This window comes from Balaenoptera physalus, assembly GCF_965194825.1.
Source record: "Balaenoptera physalus genome assembly, chromosome: 5".
NCBI classification, from domain to species: domain Eukaryota; kingdom Metazoa; phylum Chordata; class Mammalia; order Artiodactyla; family Balaenopteridae; genus Balaenoptera; species Balaenoptera physalus.
In genome coordinates this window covers 123,507,309-123,527,959 of record NC_138884.1, presented here as the reverse complement: position 1 = coordinate 123,527,959, position 20,651 = coordinate 123,507,309, and the positions used below count along the sequence as shown (strand labels likewise).

The following is a 20,651-nucleotide window of genomic DNA, read 5'->3' as shown; positions in this document are numbered from 1 at the left end:
TAGTGATATATTCTATAAGAGAAGGACACAGTATAATCCCCCAAACAAAATGGATTCCAAAATGTAAGCCTAGAACTGACCAAGGCTCAGAGCATAAGGACATGTCAGAGAGAGTTCACCCACAAAGTTTATAACAGTGAACTACATTAAATGTCTCACCAGTTTCTTAATCTTTAATGTAGCTTGTAATTATATGCCTGAGGTTGCTCCATCTGACTGCCTGTGTATCCCCCTCCTTCATACTTAAGTATTAGTTGAAATTCAAGGCTCAGGGCTATTGCTCACCCACTCATATGGCTTAATGTTTTAACAAAATCACACTGATCTCTTGCCCTTCTCCAGGCTCCTGAGAATTAATTTTTGGCAATGTACAACATAATAATTATTACTTATAATATAGGTGTTACATAACATTTATAATATTTCTCTGGATGGCTTATTTTTTTGATAGAAATGTCTGCTCAATCAGATTATAAACTCAGTGAGGGTATCAATCATTGACTTTTAGTCCAGCAATGCCATAGCAGCTATTGCAGGACTATACACCTAGCAAACCAGTTGTTGAATTAAAGGAGCTTTCCTATGTGTTAGGAAGAAACATCTAAATTAAACTGAGTCAAACAAGTTGATTCTTAGAAATCGAAGCTCATTAAGCAAATGTTACAAATCAAGGTCTTTGTCTTAATGAGCACAAACACAAATTAGTGGGTAAAAGAAGAAGATAGTTGTCTGTGAGTTACCAGAAAAACATGAATAAAAACCAGGTCTGATAACTAAGTAGAAGCTTACCCTCTAGATTTACGTGTATCATTAACTAGAACAGTTCTTACTGTCTCCTACCAGCTTTAAAAAATTGACCCGGGCTTCCCTGGTGGTGCAGTGGTTGAGAATCCGCCTGCCAATGCAGGGGACAGGGGTTCGAGCCCTGGTCTGGGAAGATCCCACATGCCGTGGAGCAACTGGCCCCGTGAGCCACAACTACTGAGCCTGCGCATCTGGAGCCTATGCTCCGCAACAAGAGAGGCCGCGATACTGAGAGGCCCGCGCACCGCGATGAAGAGTGGCCCCCGCTTGCCGCAACTAGAGAAAGCCCTCGCACAGAAACGAAGACCCAACACAGCCAAAAGTAAATAAATAAATAAATAAAATTAAAAAAAAAAAAATTGACCCTCCTAAAGGGTTGGCAAGTATTAATGGATTTCAAAGAAAAGAAATACCCTATCATACTGACTTGATCTCGAGTATATAAAATAGATTTTTTTCTATCAGAAGATTGTCTCATTTGGTAGCAATCCCAACTCTGCCCTTCCAAAGTAAAAGGCAATTGAGATGGTAAGTTTATTTGTTGTGATGAACCCTGCCAGTGTCCACTGAGATAAAAATAAGCAGTGGCTTTGTTTCTGCTACCAACAGGAATTAGAACAGAATACAAGCAGGAAAGAAATAAAACTGTAGACACATTTATAATCTAGTATGCTCTAACAAATGCGGATTAAAAATCTTAATTCTATTTCAATATGCAATCACTTGTCTCTTCAGAAACTTTATCAAGAAGGAAAAAGAAACCTCAAACACTTCAGAAAAGAGTATATGAAAAAGAGCCTTCCATAGAGCAATTACTGGGAATATCATACTAACAAAGTTCCTCAAGAGAATAATTAGAACTCATATTGTGAAAGTAGGATCAAGTTTTCATGTTAGCTTAATTTAACACGCCTAAACCACATGAAGATACCTGTTTACTTCTTTTGTTGTCCCATTCCTTCTTGTGGATTTTCAAAGAAACATCTGAAAGAAACTGAAAGAAACTCCTACACCAACATATCAGAAAATGTAATGGAAGCAAAATGAAGAGAAAGAGGAGTCCTGCTTGGGAGAATATTATAGACATCCAGGAAAGACATCCTCTTTACATATTATTCCCAGAGATTAGAGTGGGCATTTTGAAAAACATGATCAACTGATGAAAGATAGGAAGCAACAATGGGGGAAAAGATCTGGAGGATATCTTGGCAGAAGATGAAACTATAGATAGCTTAGAAGTTTTGCTAGAGACACAGGAATAGCTTAGCATAGAATAGTTTAGCATCTGGTTTCCATGGGAGAAATGGTTCAAAATATGTTACTTGTTGATTGGTGGGAGAAATGTCTATCATTTCTCCACCTCCCTCTCTGTATAAAGTCTCTGAGTCTCCAGTTGCTCATCTACAAAACTGGGATAATAATACTCAATGCGAGTTATTTTGAAGATTAAATGAGATGGTGTATGTGAAGCATTCTAGGATCTAGATGTAGAATTAGAAGAAGATGGGAGAAAAATGCTTTTGCTTCTTTTGTATCATTGCTGTTGCCATCTAGACTTAAAAGACAAAAATGTAAGAGCCAAGTAGCAATCTAACACATCTAATTGAAATCAGAGATTCTTCTTTCTAAAATAACTCGACTTCATGACTGCTGACCACTATCTAAAGCAATGGTTCTAAACTCTAGCGCACATCAAGAAGAGTGGGGCGCCAGTTAAAACCCCTCAAAAGTGACTGAGCAGGTCTAAAGTAGGTCCTAAGAATTTTGTTCTTTTAGCAGGCAACCCAGGTAATTCTAGTAGTTGTGGTCAGCAGACAGCACTTTACTCTAAAAAAGGATATTTTAGGATTAATTTCTAGCTATTAAGTACATATGAAATTAGAAGTGAAAAATATCAGTATCATGAAGGTGGGTCAAAAGAGATGGAAACAGAGAGATAGACATAGAAAGAAAATCACAGGATACTAGGTTGTAAGGCAGGGGTCCCCAACCCCTGGGCCGCGGACCGATACCTTTAGGAACCAGGCCACACAGCAGGAGGTGAGCAGTGGACGAGCTAGTGAAGCTTTACCTGCTGTTCCCCATGGCTCCCCATCGCTCGCATTACAGCCGGAACCTTAACCCTAACCCTCACCCCCATCCGTGGAAAAACTGTCTTCCACAAAACCGGTCCCTGGTGCCAAAAATCTTGGGGACCGCTGTTGTAAGGGATTTTTCCATCCAATAAAAAAATTTCCGTTATCTCTGACAGATGGTCATTTTAAATACCTTCAGTGATGGGGAATTGCTGTCTTCAGGCAGCACACGCTATTCTGGGTTATAAACTGATGTAAAATAAAGGGTAAATCATAAGTTTTTGGAAGATTGAAGAAATGTGGATATTATTCAGGGTGAATTATATATTAAAGCCTTTCTAGACTTGATTGGACAAGATAAGGCACCAACTAAGTTCAAAACTAATTTGACTGCAAGACAACTTGAACATCCAAATGTTGGATCTGCTACCTGATTCCACTAAAAAAGCCATGCTTTCCATGGCTGCTGTAAAAATAAACCTTTCACTATGTCTCTCATTCACATTTCAATGGTTCAACATTTCAGTCACACATCTGGCACCACTTTCATCTCCCCATTTAGGCAGTGGCAAGTAAACAGCAATAAAATTATATAAAACAAAAATATTTTTGCAAAGGTCATAAATATTTTCAAATAATGGTCCAGGTCAAAACTTCTTAAATGAATATAAGTTATCCTACAAAGCCATTTTATCTTGCTACTTTGTTAAAAACAACACTACATATTTATACTTTCATCTTTATACAGTTATTCCACCAAATGAGGAAAATAGTTATTAAGCCATTTAATTATTTACCTGTTTTAGAAGAACTCACCAAGCCTAGTGGTTTCAGATGGCTCTGTCACAAGTGATTGATGTTTGAGCATTTCCACTATCATTTATGTAAATTATCTAAGGCTCGTGCAGCCTCTTCCAGGGCAAATCCACTGCCATGTCATTGATACAAAATTGGAAAGTATGGGGTGCTGCCCACTAATATGGTCTTAGATTCTTTTCATCTAATCTGCCAAAATATTGTCTGGGATACGACATTTTTATAGAGTTGGCTGGGATTTAGAACAGGCTGAACACTCACCCTGATACATTTCACACAGTTGCCAATGCTTCCTTTTAGTCCAGGATCCCAGGTTAGAATTCCAGTAGTTTCCATATCCTCTTCTCCACTGAACCCTCACTAGAACATCAGTCCCAAATCTGTGTCCTAGCTAATATTTATTTGTGTGAAATAACTGAGCCTTAAGGAAACTATTTTTTTGAAGTATTAGATGAAAAAGGTTTCTATGAATATTTTAGCAACAATACTATCTGATTTATTTTCCTTGGACGCTAACGAGCAACCAATAATAAATAAATCTCTCTCTCTCTCCAAAAGTATCTTTGCGTTCAAGCTTGAGAAAGAGAAAAGCAGCCGCTGACATCCAGGAGCTGGCCTGTTACTATCAGCTTGACCTCCGGTGTTTTGCTGTTGAACATAAATCATTTCACAGGGTGTCGTCATCAGACCAGGCCACTCTGTGACCACGATGGAGCAGGACAATAATGGCACCTTATCATGTCTAAACACAGACAAAATATGAACACTGTCCAAGCCACAAAATTCTAGACATCCCTCTCTCTTGCTGAGAGACTGCCACTTCTTTACTGACTACAGCTTTAGTCTGCCCTCCTAGCGCTAAGATTTATTGGGATACACAGTCATAAAACTGCTCCTGCTTTCTGAGGGCACCCAACCAAGAGTGAGTCCCCACTTTCTTGGACCCTCCCCGCAAATCACTCATTCAAAGCCCAAACCTAATGAGTCATTTCAAACGCGGTTCCTCGTGATGTGCACCCTCCCTCCCTGCAGTGAGTCGGAACCCCAGTACATCCAACGACAGGTGTTTTCCTGGTGGTCTTTGCAGGGAGAGCGCTGACAAGCTCAGTGACTAAAGCCAGAACAGACATTCTTAAGAAAACCTAAAAGAATTTCTATCTTCCAGATACTCACTGAAATTCTAATACAAAATGTAAACTCCTTGAGCTTATTTTCTCACATTGTGGCTTTTTTGGCAAAGGACCCTTTAGTTCTGTCCCTCAGAAGAATTGCTTTTGTGAGGTGTAGAATAAACAGGTGGATTATGGCTCAACTGTTAAATATTTACTCAAGGAAGAGGCACGTTTCCAAAAATTATGATTCAACATGCTAGATCAACACCCAGGCCACAGTGAGCCTGGTGGCACATAATCTTGGATGCTTATGTAGAATCCTGTAGTGGGGCTTCCCCAGTGGCGCAGTGGTTAAGAATCCACCTGCCAATGCAGGAGACACGGGTTCGAGCCCTGGTCCGGGAATATCCCACATGCCACGGAGCAACTAAGCCCCTGGGCCACAACTACTGAGCCTGCACTCTAGAGCCCGAGAGCCACAACTACTGAGCCCAAGAGCCACAACTACTGAGCCCGCGTGCCACAACTACTGAAGCCCGTGCGCCTAGAGCCCGTGCTCTGCAACAAGAGAAGCCACCGCAATGAGAAGCCCATGCACCGCAACAAAGAGTAGCCCCTGCTCTCTGCAACTAAAGAAAGCCCGCGCGCAGCAATGAAGACCCAACGCAGCCATAAATAAATAAATAAATAAATAAAATTTTAAAAAAGAATCCTATAGTGGATTCAATGTGAACCTCTAGTAGAAAAGCAGACAATAGAATTAAGTGATATGGCATTGACTTTGCTCCAATTCTTGCTTTTCTCAGATTTCATCCTTATTAGGGATGCGTATCTCTCAATTATTATTTCCCCATCAAAGCACATTTAATGGTCTATTAAAGTTAGCAAGAGAGGGGGATGTCTGGTATTTTCTGGCTTGGACAATTTAGAAGTTTCTAAATATGAAAATTTAAACTGCCTGCTGTGCAAAAGATGTGAAGCAGTAATCTGAAGACCTGGGGTACATTTATATAAATCTCAACAATTTGTATGAGACAAAATGTTTCCAGTTATAGCATATAACTTTTGACATTTTGAAAAATGACTAGTAGCCTTTGCAAAGTACCAATAGCATATTCTGCCTCTCTCTAAATTATAAATAGACTTTCCTCTACATGGTTTATTCCAATAAATAATTCCATCTAAGGGAAGAGCAATAACACCTAAAAGTTATTGTCATCACCTATTTATTAAATACTGCTCAAAGAATTTTATACACATTATTTCTAATCCTCACAAAATACCAAAAGGTATACACAGTTATTCACATTTTACAGATGAGGACCTGGATCAGAGAAATTAAGTGATAGGCTCCAAACACACAATAGTAAATGATAGAGTTAAGGTGAAAACCCACTTTCGTCTGACTTGCCGAGCTGAAGGATGTTTACCTGTGTGTATGTGTGGTGTGTGTGTGTGTTCTTTTTAGGTGAAATTACTTTTAACATTCAAAATTCACTGTGTTTTAACAGCTCATTTAGTATGTGCCTTTTAATGTATGCACAAACATACACACACACTCAAAACTTGCTATTAATTGCTATCATTTTGACTGCAAGTTTGGAAAAGAATTTATTCCTAAAATAAATATGTTTGAGAAAATGGAGCTTTAAAAATATTACAGTTATCACATACGATGATTTCTTCTTCTCTAACCCCTCAAATACTTTAAGATGGCTTTGGTCGTGTGAATTTAGTATCATCACTCAGAGCTTAAAATCTTCTTGAGATACATTCTCCACCCCTTTAATAGTTCTGAGTATATTGTTTCTAATACAGCACAGGGAATTCAGAAAGAAATTAAGAGGATTTTGAAATGATATTGTGAATTCAAGCAAAAATTCCCTTTTTCTTTTTCCCTATCTCTTGCTCTCTTTCTCTTTTCTAGTTGTTTTTTCTTTTTTAAAAAAATGTTGATCAATTAGCTAACACTCTATAAAAATGTCCTCGAGGGCTGAGGGATCCAGAATCCTTAAGTACAAAAGGACATTCTACCAATGTTCCTGCCTGCCCTGAATTATCCTTTTGCGTTTATCAGATTGCATCACTATCTTCATGCTATTATCTAAAAACTGTCATATGTGGGCATGCTTTTTTTAATCAAATTACACGGCATTGTACAAATATACTAATCCCTTGTTTGCCAATGATCTTTTCAATATCAGAGCTTTTGAATTATTTCAAATTTTTTAGATTAGGAGACATTTAGTACATCAGAGATCTACCACTTTGAAGCACAATGCAATTTCAACATTATCAAAATAAAAAATATTCATTTGCTCACGATACTTATTTTTTTAATCTGCTCATTCAAAACCCCAAACCGTCTAGCTTTGGAATCCATTTACATTAGAATCATAGATCCCGCCCATATTATTGACTCAGGAAATAAATGGATTTTAGGAGACTTTATTTAAAAGGCATCTCCTTCAGAGGTGGAGCTCAGGGAGCTCTGTGCGGCTGCAACAGTTTCCCAGGAGTCAGGCCATAAAGAAAGAAGTGCTGGCACTGGGTGGGGCTGAATACTTCACATCTTTTCCCACTGTTTTCTCACTGGTATGTTTCCATGAAAGTCAAGGGTGTGGGAATGTATGCCAGGGTAGGAAATCCTACAGACTGCTTTGTGTGCCCAACACCCCCTAACCCATAATATCTTTAGCTGTTTATCTTAATCAATGAAAGAGCTATCACATTAATGTCTGGAAAAACTGCAAAGGAGCTAAGCAAACCAAAGAAATGTCATGCTGGGGATCAGATTTCTCCTATCACATCAGTCTTTTCTCCTTCGGAAGAATACACTTAGCATGGATCCAAAAGGCATTTGCTGTCCAGCCATCTCAAGATCGTCACGGAGCCAAAACATCTGGCCCCGAATCTTCCTTTTGCTCCACAATCCACCTTGCTTAACAGTTCCTTTTAAACTCACCCATTCTAAAAATAAAATGACTCTCTCTGTACCCAGTTAATACCAGAAGCATCCATCAGTGGCCACAGTCCTCAATAATCCACATGCCAAACACACCTTATCTCTGTGCACTTCACCATGCTCCAGTCAACGTATCTATCATGAACCGAGGTCTCTTTCCTATTCTCAGAAAGCAGCGTTTTGCACCTACCTCTTTAAAAAGCAATGCTTGCACAGCTATAGTCTGTAGTTACTCCTAATGCTCCATGGTTTCTACAGCCTCACTGATATTACACACTCACACGTACACACACATCTATACACAGACATCCCTAATTCCAGCAATTTACCTTTTTGGGTCTTTTTCTTCTCTGACTACTGCCATTGAACTTCTCTCCACTGTCACTTTTCTGAGCTGCATCTTCGTTCATCATTTTGAACAGTTTGGAAAGAAAACAGCGCTGCCATTAAACCCTGCCGCCTGTCCAGACCACTAGCGGGTATGCACTTACTGGAGGAAAGCAGGAGGAGGAGGAGGGGTGGGGAAGGGGCGCGCACTGGGAGGGTGAGGACGGTGACGTTGCCATGGCAGCAGCTGCCACAACTGTTTATCGGACTGCATTGTTCAGTCTGATTCAACCAATTACCATCAGGGACCGGTTACAACGAAGAAAGCCTTGAAAAGAAAAATGCCAGGGACTCGAATGATTTGGGGACACTGCTGGTTGGTTTCTGACACACCCGCAGTTCCAATGGCTCTCAACCCACACACAAAACCTGCACTTAATTTTCTTCCTACAGGTACTTCAACACAGAGCAGATACAGTGCGTAATGAGAAAACTGTAACATCCTTGAATGTCTCTGAACCTGAAGAGGCACATTTTAGCTGGCAAAGAGGCTACTCAAGGAACAGGATTAGCTATTAATATCCTAAGGTAAATGTAAGAAGGTTACATTTTGAAGATGTTATTCACTTGATTCCTGACGATAATCTTTCAAAACTCAGCTCGAGGATGATTTCGGTTCTAAAGCCCCGCGAGCAGGCTCCCAGCACCCAGGTAACGGACCACTCCCTCTGCTGTGCCTCCCCTTTCCACTGAAGCTTCTGACATAGCACCCGTAACACTGTTTCACAATTGCACGTTTACCCAGCTGTCTGTTTTCGACAGGCCAAGAGCTTCTTAAAGCCAGAGATTGAGCTTTGGGTGTGTGTGTGTGTGTCTGTGTGTGCCTGTGTGTGTCTGGGTTGGGGGAGATTGTTGAATTTCCCGGAACCAAGCATGATGCAGTGGCACATTAAAGACACTATGGGTAATACAAATATAAAAAAGTTGTGGAGTTAAAACATTTTATAACTGATCTTTTCAATCTTCTTAACCTAATTCTCTCTATTGACTGATGAATAAAACACAATTCCTGCTCTCCAGGAGCTTATAAAGTTCCAGAATTCTTCTTGATAAGAAAAGATATCAGAGCCTGTTTTTATAACAGGAAACCCAATTTTATCCTATTGGATTGAGGTGGCCATGTTTGTATGTTTAAACACGTTAAATTGTGGACGCAACCAGAGCCCAACATGTTTTGTACAAATACACACGTGCACACACTAAACACTCATCCCTATTCCTAGAAAACAAACTCAAAGCCTAACACACGGAATACTTAAATGGGAAAACAGAGTAAGGATTAAACCAATGAGATAATGTATATAAATACACTTTGCAAATTGAAGGTCCCTATGTAAATGTGTTATTGCTATTGTTAATCCTATTATTATTACAAATATAGGTAATTTTCAACTCAGAGAAGTATATCTTAAAAAGGTTTCTTACAGGAAAACGGCTACCAAAATTGGGAACTCATCTTTCCAGTAAACACAGCAAGAAAAACTCACCTTCTCTCCCCACTGCTGTCGGGATTGCTCTTTATCTCTGCCTGACCTCCCCTGAGACCCTTGCCACTTCCTCATCTAGGGTCAGCCCCACCTTGCTGCCTCTCATTCCCTCCACACTCCTTCTGCTTGAGCAGACCCATCCCACCGTGATGCCTTGGATCCCACAAACAGGACAGAAGCAATAGGACCCTTTTTTCCTAAACAGAACCCTACAGGAACTTCTACAGAAGCTTCTAAGAGCCCAACTCCCACTGTTGTCAGAGCCTTCGTGAAAATCCCACCTGATATCGTCCCACTCCTCCGCTATCCCCTCACCCAGCCCCTCACTCATTCCCTCACCTGTTCCCACTGTACCTCCCTTTTTGACCTTTCTTAGGAGCCCCCTCAGCCTGGAAACTGGATTAATTTACTCAATAAATATTTATTGAATACCTACCATGTGGTAGGAACTAAGCACTAGGGACACACTGCCCTAACCACCAGGGATATAATGGTGAACAAAACAGGCAACATTTTTTGCAATCACGGTGCTTATATTCTAACAGGGAAACTAGACAGTAAACAAAAATAATAGTGGTAAGGGCTATGGCGGAAAAAAGGAGGACAAAGAGTGATGGGGAACAGATGCTATTTTAGATAAGGTACTGATAGAACACTCTCTAGAAACCTGAATGAAGTTAGGGACCAAGCCAAGCAATTATCTGGAGGAAGATTGTTTCCTTATTGCATTTAAAAATAAACTTTGGGCCCCTATTATATGCCGTGCAACGTGTTAGGTTCCATGTGGGATGTAAAGATAGACACTAATCCTGCCCTCAAAGCAAAGGGAAAAGCAGTTCAAAAGTCCTAAAATGGGAACTTCTTGTCAAATATATTAGGAAAACTATGATACTCCAAAAGGGGAAAAGAAGGGAAAAGGAAAACTTTTCTAGCAACTGGATCTGTAGGAGAGATATGTTACTAATACCCTTCATTCTCATGGGACGCCAGAATGGGTTTTTCAATCAATCGGTTTGGTAGCCCAATTTGGAACCTAATCATTGCTTTTACATCACCTCTGCAGTGTATATCGCAAACAGATGTGCTTCATATTTCACTACTTTATGAATCAGCAACTTTTTTTTTTTAATTTATTTTTTTGGTTGCACCAGCTCCTTAGTTGTGGCACATGGGCTCCTTAGTTGCAGCAGGCGGGCTCCTTAGTTGTGGCATGTGAACTCTTAGTTGCAGCATGCATGTGGGATCTAGTTCCCTGACCAGGGATCGAACCCTGGCCCCCTGCATTGGGAGTGTGGAGTCTTAACCATTGCACCACCAGGGAAGCCCCAAGCAACTTCTGATTATGTTTGAACCGCCTCTTGTAACAGTGCCTTCTCTGTCAATATCCAAATATATAGTACACTGCTTAAACACTCAGATGCAGGCCTCCGATTTTGACAATGAGCTATAACCTCTTGCTGCTTCTTCTAAACTTTTATACAGTATACCTTCTTTACAGAGTGAAAGTACTGCACACATACTAGGCCAGCATACCACAGAGGTCAACACCCATCCTCAAACTGTAAAAGAAAAATCTCAGCACGTAGATAAACAGGTGCTAGTAGTATTATGTTCATTACAGCATTAGAAGGTACATTTTATATGTACAGGGAACATCAACAACATGTTATGGTACTGTGAATGTGGGGGTTTCTCTTTTGAAGCTTTCAATCAATTTCTCAGGGCCTCTCTAGTGGGCACTCCTCCCCGTCCGTCCTCATAGTGTAGTTTTTTGTGGGCACATGTCCAACTGGACGCTAAGCTCCCTGAGGGCAGGATTAGTGTCTATCTTTGCATCACACGTGGAACCTAACACGTTGCGTGGCATATAATAGGGGCCCAAGGTTTACTATTAAATGCAATAAGGAAACATTTTAAATATCTACCATGAGTCTATACTTATGGTTAAATTTCTAATGGGTAACTTCTTCATTTCTTAGATTATTTTGTGTACTTTCTGACCTCTAGGAGCTATGCATAATTTCAAATAAGATTTTTAAAGATACTTGAGAAATTGGAGTTGCTGCAGATAAAATAGCAGTGATAATAGTATGTTACATTTTAAAGCATTTTATAATTTGTATAATTTTTAGCTCCAAAATAGAAGATCCATGAAGACTGAGATCTCTGTCTGCTCACTGATATATCCCAAGCACTTATAACAATACTGGCATATGACAGACACAAATTTAGTAACTTTATGGGATTCTTACAACCACACATGGAAAAAGGTTAAGATCAATCATAGCACAGGTGAAAAAACTGAGGTAAAAAGCAGTTTTGGTGACTTTCCCAAGATAATAAGGTTAATAAGATACAGAGCTAATGTTCTTCTGATTCTAATGTCACTGTTCTTCTATTAAATCATGGCTGGCTTCAATGAAGGGCAGCCATTTAATAAAGTGCAGTAAGATGGAAAATGCCAAGAGCGGAAACTACAGTCAGATGACAGTGACCCGAGTAGAAAAAGGAAACCTTTATTAGTTTCATGTTAAGCATATTTTTATAGGCATGGCGTTTTAGAGCTGATTATATTAATTTTAATAGGCCTGCTGTTCCATTTTGTTGTCCAACTGGAGCTGGAGGAGAACGCTGGGTACATGACAAGAGTGGACATGACTCCAGGCACAGCAAGAGGGGCTCAAAGTGGGACTGGCCCTGGTGATTGGCATCAGAGGGAGGAAGTGGTATCATGGTTGGGTTCAAATCATATCAGGATATGTCCCGTGCCCAGCAGTGTTTTGGGCCAAGGCCACTGACTCTGTACCTCATTTCTATCTTACCTACCCATTCTTGATACTTTGCTCCTTCTGTCATTTATTTGAGCAGGGTAAATTCCCCTGAAGTGTAAGCAATTGTGTCTGTGTTTAAGTCCTAACCTCCAGCACTGTGAATGCGATGAAATCATGTTAAGATGAGGATGGGTGGATTAGGGTGAGCCTTAACCCAATAACTGGTATCCTTATAAAAAGGGGGAAATTTGGGCACAGAGACACCCAGCGGGAAGATGGCCATGTGAAGACTGAGGCAGAAATAGGAGCAATGTAGCTGCAAGCCAAAGAAGACCAATTGCCAACAACCACCAGAAGCTAGGAAGAGGTAAGGAAGGATCCTTCTCTAGAACTTTCAGAAGGAGCCTGGCTCTGACAACACCTTGATTGCAGACTTCTATCCTCCAAAACTGTGAGAGAATAAAATTCTGTTATTTTAAGCCACCCAGTTTGTGGCCCTTTGTTATGGCAATCCTAGGAAAGTAATCCTAGGAAAGTAATACAACCATATTTTCCAGCCACCTTTGCAGCTGGACCCAGCCATATGACTTAGTCCTAGTGTTACGGAACGCAAGTCTGTGTGCCCAATGCACAGTGAGGCCAACCGATACCAAAACTTCGGAGTTTAGAGCAGCGAAAGGTTTATTGCAGGGCCAGACGAGGAGACGGCTGGCTCATGCCTTAAAAACCCCAAACTCCCTGAAAGCTTTCGGCAAAGCCCTTTTGTAGGAAAGCTGAGGGAGGGGCATGGTTAGTTGTTGCATACTTCTTGGGGTCAGATCCTTCCTTCTCTCTCTTTTTTTTGTTTTCATGAGCCTTTGTTCTCGGTCAGGTCATGATGTTCTGTTAACCTCCACCAAAACAAATGTTATTCTCTGGTCTGACCAGAAAGCGCAAGGTCCCAAGGCTCAACTTTCGCCCTCTGAGGTCCAGGCCCTGGCTAAGAGCAGGGGGTCCCTGGGCGGGCGGTTACCCTGCCTGAGAACGTTCATCCAGCACCCCATCTGGGTCCTCCCAGCACTGCCCAGGTCCGGCTGAGGAGGCAGATCTCAGCTGGCAGCGCCCTCAGGGCCAGGTCCCCAGACCCTGCCCAGCCATCCTCACTGAGCGAGCCAGGCACCCAGGACCCAGCCAGCCCTCAGGCTTTTCATCTAAACGGGAGAGAATCATTTATATGGGATCGATAGGAATACGTGTTGCAGCAAATACCCATCAGGTGAATCCCCAGCTCACGACAACGGCCCTCTTTGAGAAGAGCCCCAACCACAGAGGTGGACCTGAACTAAAGATGTGCAGTGTCCTTACAATGTAACCCCGACCTCGGGCCACCTCCTCGCGGTAGACAACTGACCTAAACTGGACCAGTTTTTGAAACTTGAACAGAGAGACTCAGGCTGGTTGAGGCTGTTACCTTAATGGCAGTGTTCATATACTCCCATTGCTGAGGCCCCCGAGGACTGCGACCCACGGAGACTGGAGCCACCATTCAGTCGCGGGGGTCGGGGAGGGGGAGGGGTTCGCCACTGCTTCAAGGCCTGGACCCAGCCAGCGGACGCCACGGCCAGGGCCCTGGAGCGCTGCGGGACACAGCCCTCAGCCTGTCCCAGGGCCCCTCAGCTCACCCGCCGGCCCTGAGGCCAGAGGGCCTGGAGGGCCCCAGGGAGAAGGCCGCAATCCAGCTCTCACCGTGCTCTCTGCTGCAAGGGCCACTGCCAGGCTGACTGCTGGCGGAGCGGGACTAACTCACGCGCTCAGGCTCTCACACTAACGGCTGTGCACCTGCTCCGCCCCTATTACACTGGCCTGTAGAATGTGGGTGGAAGTGTATGCCTCTCTCAGGCCTAGCTAATACAACCTTCCCATGAGCAAGCTTTTTTTTTTTTTTTTTTTTTGGTGGCCATGCCAAGTGGCATGCAGGATCCTAGTTCCCCAACCAGGGATCAAACCCATGTCCCTGCAGTGGAAGCACAAAGTCTTAACCACTGGATCACCAGGGAAGTCCCCCCATGAGCAATCTTACCTGTTTTTCCCATCTAGTGGCTGAATACAGAGGAAGATATAACCTGGAAGGTGGAAGAGCAACAGGTCCAAAAAAGCCTGAATCCCTGAATCACTGTGTGGAGCAGGGACCCTCTTCTTCCCGCTCCCTCCTCAACTGACCCTCATTAAACTGAGTAACTTCTTCTCATGAGTGCTTTGTGGCTATGGTGTTGTTTGTTACAACAGTTAGCCTGTGGTAACTAATCATATCTACTCATGTTTTCCAGGGAATATGTAGTCACACTTCTATTTTAGGTTGCCTGTTACATGAATGACACTCACAGTGCATCAGAGCTTTTAGCCATTGGAAGTGGATCTTATGTCCTGGTGCAAAGGTGCTAGTCTCATTTAAAGAACAAAAAGAAAAAGGAGGAACACAAGGAATCAGAGGTGAGCAACATTGTTGATTAGTGGTGGGTAGGGGAAAGCGATGCCTGACAGGTCTATGGGATCAGAATCTCAGAACAGCTTTTGTCCACTTTCCTCTTCATCCTGTCTCTCTTCCTGGATAAATCCTTTGCTTCTTTTCCTATTTCCAGAAGTCATTGCTTCTGACCATAGTAGTCTCCCTTCTCTGCCCCACTGAGTATGAACACATAGAATGCAAGTCTATCATATAAGCAAATACAAAGCCTTCTCGAGGTTCTCTAAGGACGTTTCTTTGTTTTTTTTTTTTTAATATTTTTGTTATCAATGGGGAGAAAATGAAGGAAAGATAGCAAACAAATGAAAAAATTAGTTTCTCAACGTTTACAATGGTTGGAATGTACATAGTGCTGAACTCAGAACTGCTCTCCTCTGGTGCTTTTTCTGAATTGCCAGGAGTTCTGCACAAGTCTTATTCCATACCGTTTATCTTCCTTAGGAGACCTGGAGGGAGTCTATTTAACAGTTACACCTCCTTGGAAGCTAAAGTCAGGCTCAAGGGCCAGGCAAGAAGCCTTCTTCATTTTTCCCTCCCAGTTCTTTGCTGTGTCACCATCAGCATCAGCAGAAAGTACTTCCTCTCCTTCCCTGTGATCCTCTCCTCCTTCTCACCTATGTACTCCTCTAACATCATTCATCTATTTCATGTAACAGATATTCTGTTGGATGACAGACTGCTATATGCCAGGCTCCCTGCTTTAGGAGCTTTAGCATGAATTAAATAATCTTTGCTTTAGGGGCTTTAGCATGAATTAAATAATCTTTGCCTTTAAGGAGTTTACAGTATAAAAATGGTGACGGTCATTGAACTAGAAGCATAATAACTCTATAGGGGATTTTAAGGGTCCTGTTCTCTTAGGAGGATGATTTTTAAGCTTTTATGAAAGCATAAAAAAGGGACATCCAACGTAGTCTGAAAGAATAGAGCGAGTTTCTGAGAGGAAGTGACTTGAATATTGAGAAGACTTGAATGATGACTAGGAATTATCTAAGTGGAAAGGGAAGTATAAGGTGAGATTTGGGAAGAATGATTCAAGCAGAATCAACAGCACAGATGAATGCCCTCTGGTGGGGAGGAACACGGAATTGGCAGAACTGAGACAAGGCCCCCATGGTTGTATGGGGTAGCTCCTCGTCAGGCCTGCAGTAATGACTTCATCCTAGGCCTTAACGTTTCAACGAGTGTGCCTGTCTATAGACTGGTTATTGCCCCATGTAGGTATCCAAGTGTGCTACCTAAACATTATTATATGAATCGTGTGCATTATTATGTGAATCGTGTAGCAAGATGACCCTGTTAGCTTATAAAGAATATGTACTCAGAACTAGGATGTTAAAACCAGGTGGAGATGGCCAGAAAAAAGCAGATTTTGCAACCATGTAACATACTTATTCTGGAGTTTCGAGGAACACATTTGGAGACAGAAAAAGCCAGTCCTCACCCTGAATTGGAAAGACTCCATGATCACGAAACTGAGTGCATCTCCTATGAAGAACTGGGAAGACTTAAGAAGCCACACCCAGGAACATCCCTCAGCCTGATGTCACCAGGTGTCCTTTGGCAAAAGTATATCCTTTGTGCTTATTGCAGCAAATTTAAACTCAAACAAAGTAGTCATCTTCACAGAGCCAGCCCTTCAGTCTTCTGTGGGACATTCTAGGCCACAGCAAAGCAAAGAAGAGGGTGTCATGAGAAGAGGCCAGAAGTATAGGTAGGGACTGAAGCATAAAGAGTCCAGTAAGCCATGTTAAGGATTTGGGATTCAGACTGCAAAGTCATGTGAAGTCGTTTTAATGACTTAAGGAGAGAAGTTAAGATGATAAGATATGTTTTTTTAAGAACATTCTTTATAAAGAGCTATTCAATGGGACCTGAACAGAGAATGAATGTGAAGAGTTAGTTGTGTTTAAGAGGCCACATCAGCAGTCTGGGAGAATAATGATGGTGGAGCGGACAGATGCATTAGTTTGGTCTGTCACCGTTAACAGTGTTACATTCATAAGTTCTGGAAGGAAGTGAGAAGTAAGAAGAGGGCGGTGGGGAGACATCCTTCCTAAATAGCAAGAAGAAGGAGACCTCATCTTCATTAAAGTCTCATATTGAGAAGAGGCCTCAAAGAAAAATTTTGGAAATCCATTTCATTTAACAAAGAAAGAACAAGACTCAGAAAGATCAGAAATTTTTCCCAAGGTTCCATAACTAGTTAGTAGTAGAAGGAAGACCAGGATCCAGGACTCATGCCACCTCACTGAGCAGCCTTTACACCATGGTAATCTTCACAGGGGTGAACTTAGAAAGCCTATGTCAAATCTTATCTATTTTTATTTTAAGTTAAGGAACCCTCAGCTCTTACATAAGGTGTAACAGAAATTAGAGAGAAATTAGTCCACTAAACAACCATGCCCCTCAGGGAATGATTGGGAAGAAGGACCCTTGTTTCTCATGTAAATATGGTATGTGCCCAACCCCGGACTGCAGCAGGCTCAGTAGATGTTTCACTGAGATGGATCTTAAAGAAGCAGCAGCAACAATTGATTAGGGACCTACTTCTTTCCCTTTAAGCCAGTCTTATATAAGGTTTACCAAAGAGGTATTTGGTTGCAAAACTTACCATGTCCAGCATAAAAAGGAGCTTTTGGAACCCATGGCAAACAACTTTAGCACCTCACTTCACCTGAGGCACCCACTTATTAAAATTAGCATAGTGATTGATTATAGTCTCATTTTACATCAATATCAGCAACAATACTTGAGATCAAAGGTAGAATTTGACGGGAGAATAACAAAATGTGACTGAGCTCACCATGTCTGTGTCCCTGTCTAGGTCAGTTTTTTAGGACGTGCTGTTACTTGCTTGCTCTACTCTAGGGTCTCTCTGCTCAGTCTCCAGTGATGTGAGTTCTTGAAAATGGCTGTTATAATTGAGTTTCCTTACAGATGCAAATGAATGGCACATTGGGGCAGGCTGTGTCCTTGACAGACATATTTTTTCAAAGTAACTTAACTTTATTACTGTAAACATTTTAAACCTTAAACCAGCTTGAAAGGGCATTTTTTTTCTCTTTTAACTATGAAGAGAAAGTATGTGTCCATTGATAAATACCCAACATAAAAATAATCCAGAGGCTTAAGTCTCATATAAACATAAATCATATTTTGAAAGATGCATAACCATGGTGGTAACAGAAGTGACAAAACCACAAAGAATCACAATGTTAGAAGGCAACTTAGAGACGACTGTATCCAGCTCCTCACTTTTAACAAGTAAGAAAATTGGAGCCCAACTTGGTTATGCTACTTACCCAATGCTGTACCTACAGTTAGTAGCACTTTGAATTAAATTCCAAGTTTTCTCATTCCTAATCTAGTCTTGATGTCTTCCAGTGGGGTGTCTCTCTACTAAAATGAACTTCAAGAAGCCCTCCCTTCTCAGCAAACACACAGGCCCAGTGATGGCTCGTTACTCACAGAAAGGGTGAAAAAAATTATATGATTCATTATACACCAGGCAGAAATGTTTCAGGCATTAGAAGTAGGGAACAGAACAAGACAAAATAATATGTTTCTTAATGTTGCAAAACATCCCAGGTTTAGACCAGGGTTTACTATAACAGAATCATAGTAGGAGAAGGCAAAGGAGAATCAATTGTTTTTCCACAGTGTTAACTCTTTGCCAAAGACTCTCAAGAATGATTAAAAAAAAAACAGTAGTGATAATATGAACATTAAAGCTCCAAAGAGCCTTTAAACAAATGGCTATAATAAAAAAGATGACAACTGAAGCCCGTTTGCTATCTTATCACTCCTGAGAATGAGTTATTAATAAATGACCACTACTATTCCTCCCATTTATTTATCTATTTATTTATTTTTTTATTCCTCCCATTTAGAAAAATATGGTCAAAGTGAAGAGTTTATTATCTATTAGTGCTCTCTGACTTCTAACTACCATCCAGTCCAGACTAAATATGTATTGCCGTTGCAAACTACCTCATAAACTAGTGGTTTAAAACAATCATTTTATTTTGCTCACAAACTTGTGGGCCTGGGATTCTGGAAGGGCTCAGCTGACTGATTCATTCATATTCATGTGGTGACAAACGAGGCAGCTGGGGCTGGAGGCTCCACTTCCACAATGGCGTCCTCACTCATATATCTGGTGCTGATTGGCTTCTCTCTCTATCCGTGTGGCATCTCAAGTTCCAGGATCTCTCCACATGGCTGAGGCTTCTCACTGTATGGTGGTCTCAAGGTGGTTGTATTCTTCCACGATAGCTGCTTCTAAGAGGCAGGACTTGGAAAGTGCCGGACCAGTTAAGGGCGTTGCCATATTGTATTGGTCAAGGCAGTCACAGGGCCAATCCAGATTCAGGAGGTAAAGAAATGGACTCCACCTCTTGATGGGAAGGGTGGAAAGGTCACTTGGCAGAAGAACATATGGGATGGGAGCCATATTGGAAAATGCAATTTGCCACAGATGGTTAGGAAGTGAAGTAGGCCATGAGGGAGATGAAGTATAAGGGCTGATTTTGCATACTATAAACACACGGTCTTTTCCCAAATGAACAGACTCTGCTAGCTAGAAATGCAGTCTTCTGCATTCTTTTATTTATTTATTTTATTACAAAAAAGGTTGTCAATATTAATTCCTGGAATGATTAACTACATATTACTGGGTCAAAGTCAACTATTTCCTTTCAAAGCAGAGTCTCTGTTGATCTCTGAAGATGAGTCTCATGTATTACACTTTCTGACTGTGAGCCATTGTGGCTAATAAATTCACAGGAAGTATTTTACATTTGAAGTACAGCTTGTTTTGCACTTTTTCTTTTTACTCTTACTTTCTTTCCACTCTCTTTGGCCTCTCACTCACTCTTTTTTTTTTTTTTAAATAAATTTATTTATTTATTTATTTTATTTTTGGCTGCTTTGGGTCTTCAAGGCTGCACACGGGCTTTCTTTAGTTGCGGCGAGCGGGGGCTACTCTTCCTTGCGGTGCACGGGCTTCTCGTTGCGGTGGCTTCTCTTGTTGTGGAGCATGGGCTCTAGGCACATGGGCTTCAGTAGTTGTGGCTCGCGGGCTCTAGAGCGCAGGCTCAGTAGTTGTGGCGCACAGGCTTAGCTGCTCCGCGGCATGTGGGATCTTCCCGGACCAGGGCTCGAACCCGTGACCCCTGCATTGGCAGGCAGATTCTTAACCACTGCGCTTCTCACCCACTCTTTCATCCATTCTATCCTTCTATATAATATGAATATGACCTCATAACAACCTTAAATTCTACTGTACAAAAAATATGATAATAAAAAAGCTTAAAAACAAAAGTATATAAAATAGCTTAGCGCTAACTTTAGCTAATGTCTAAAAAGAGAGACATGCAGTGCACCCGTATTCATTGTTAGCTTTAAACTCTCTACCAGGAAAATGATTGGAGGCAAGATTATTAACTTGTTAACTACACAGTTACTACAGCCCAGAATTTAGCCTTTAGTACTGATTTGTGTAAATGTTGGATATTATTTGTTCTGGGCCTTAACAAAACCTATGTATCTAGTGGGTTCTCTTTATCATTCAATATTTGTGGTATTCTCTTCTATTTAAGCCTCACATTTCATGTTTATGGCTTGGTAGTAAAACTAAAACAGACAGTGTCTATTTTAATTATTCAATCTGCTTAACTACCAAGAACAGATTGCGCCTCGGGCCTTGATAATATAGTGATAAGCAAAC

The 20,651-nt window shown here is 41.3% G+C and overlaps 1 protein-coding gene across 8 annotated transcripts in view; it reads right to left on the bottom strand.

Annotated features, from left to right (window-relative positions):
* Positions 1 to 20,651, bottom strand: part of ANK2 (ankyrin 2) — a 689,779-nt gene that overhangs the window by 338,515 nt on the left and 330,613 nt on the right. For 2 of the 8 annotated variants that reach the window (XM_082462697.1, XM_082462713.1), the window contains exon 1: positions 8,102 to 8,265. The exons of 2 other annotated variants lie outside the window; for them this stretch is intronic. In XM_082462697.1, coding sequence (XP_082318823.1) covers positions 8,102 to 8,185 — 84 coding nt within the window. In that variant the 5' untranslated portion in view covers positions 8,186 to 8,265. Of the gene's footprint in view, positions 1 to 8,101; positions 8,266 to 20,651 lie in introns of those variants that run through there. 4 more of the 8 variants (XM_082462715.1, XM_082462707.1, XM_082462719.1 and 1 more) reach the window with 4 other exon arrangements.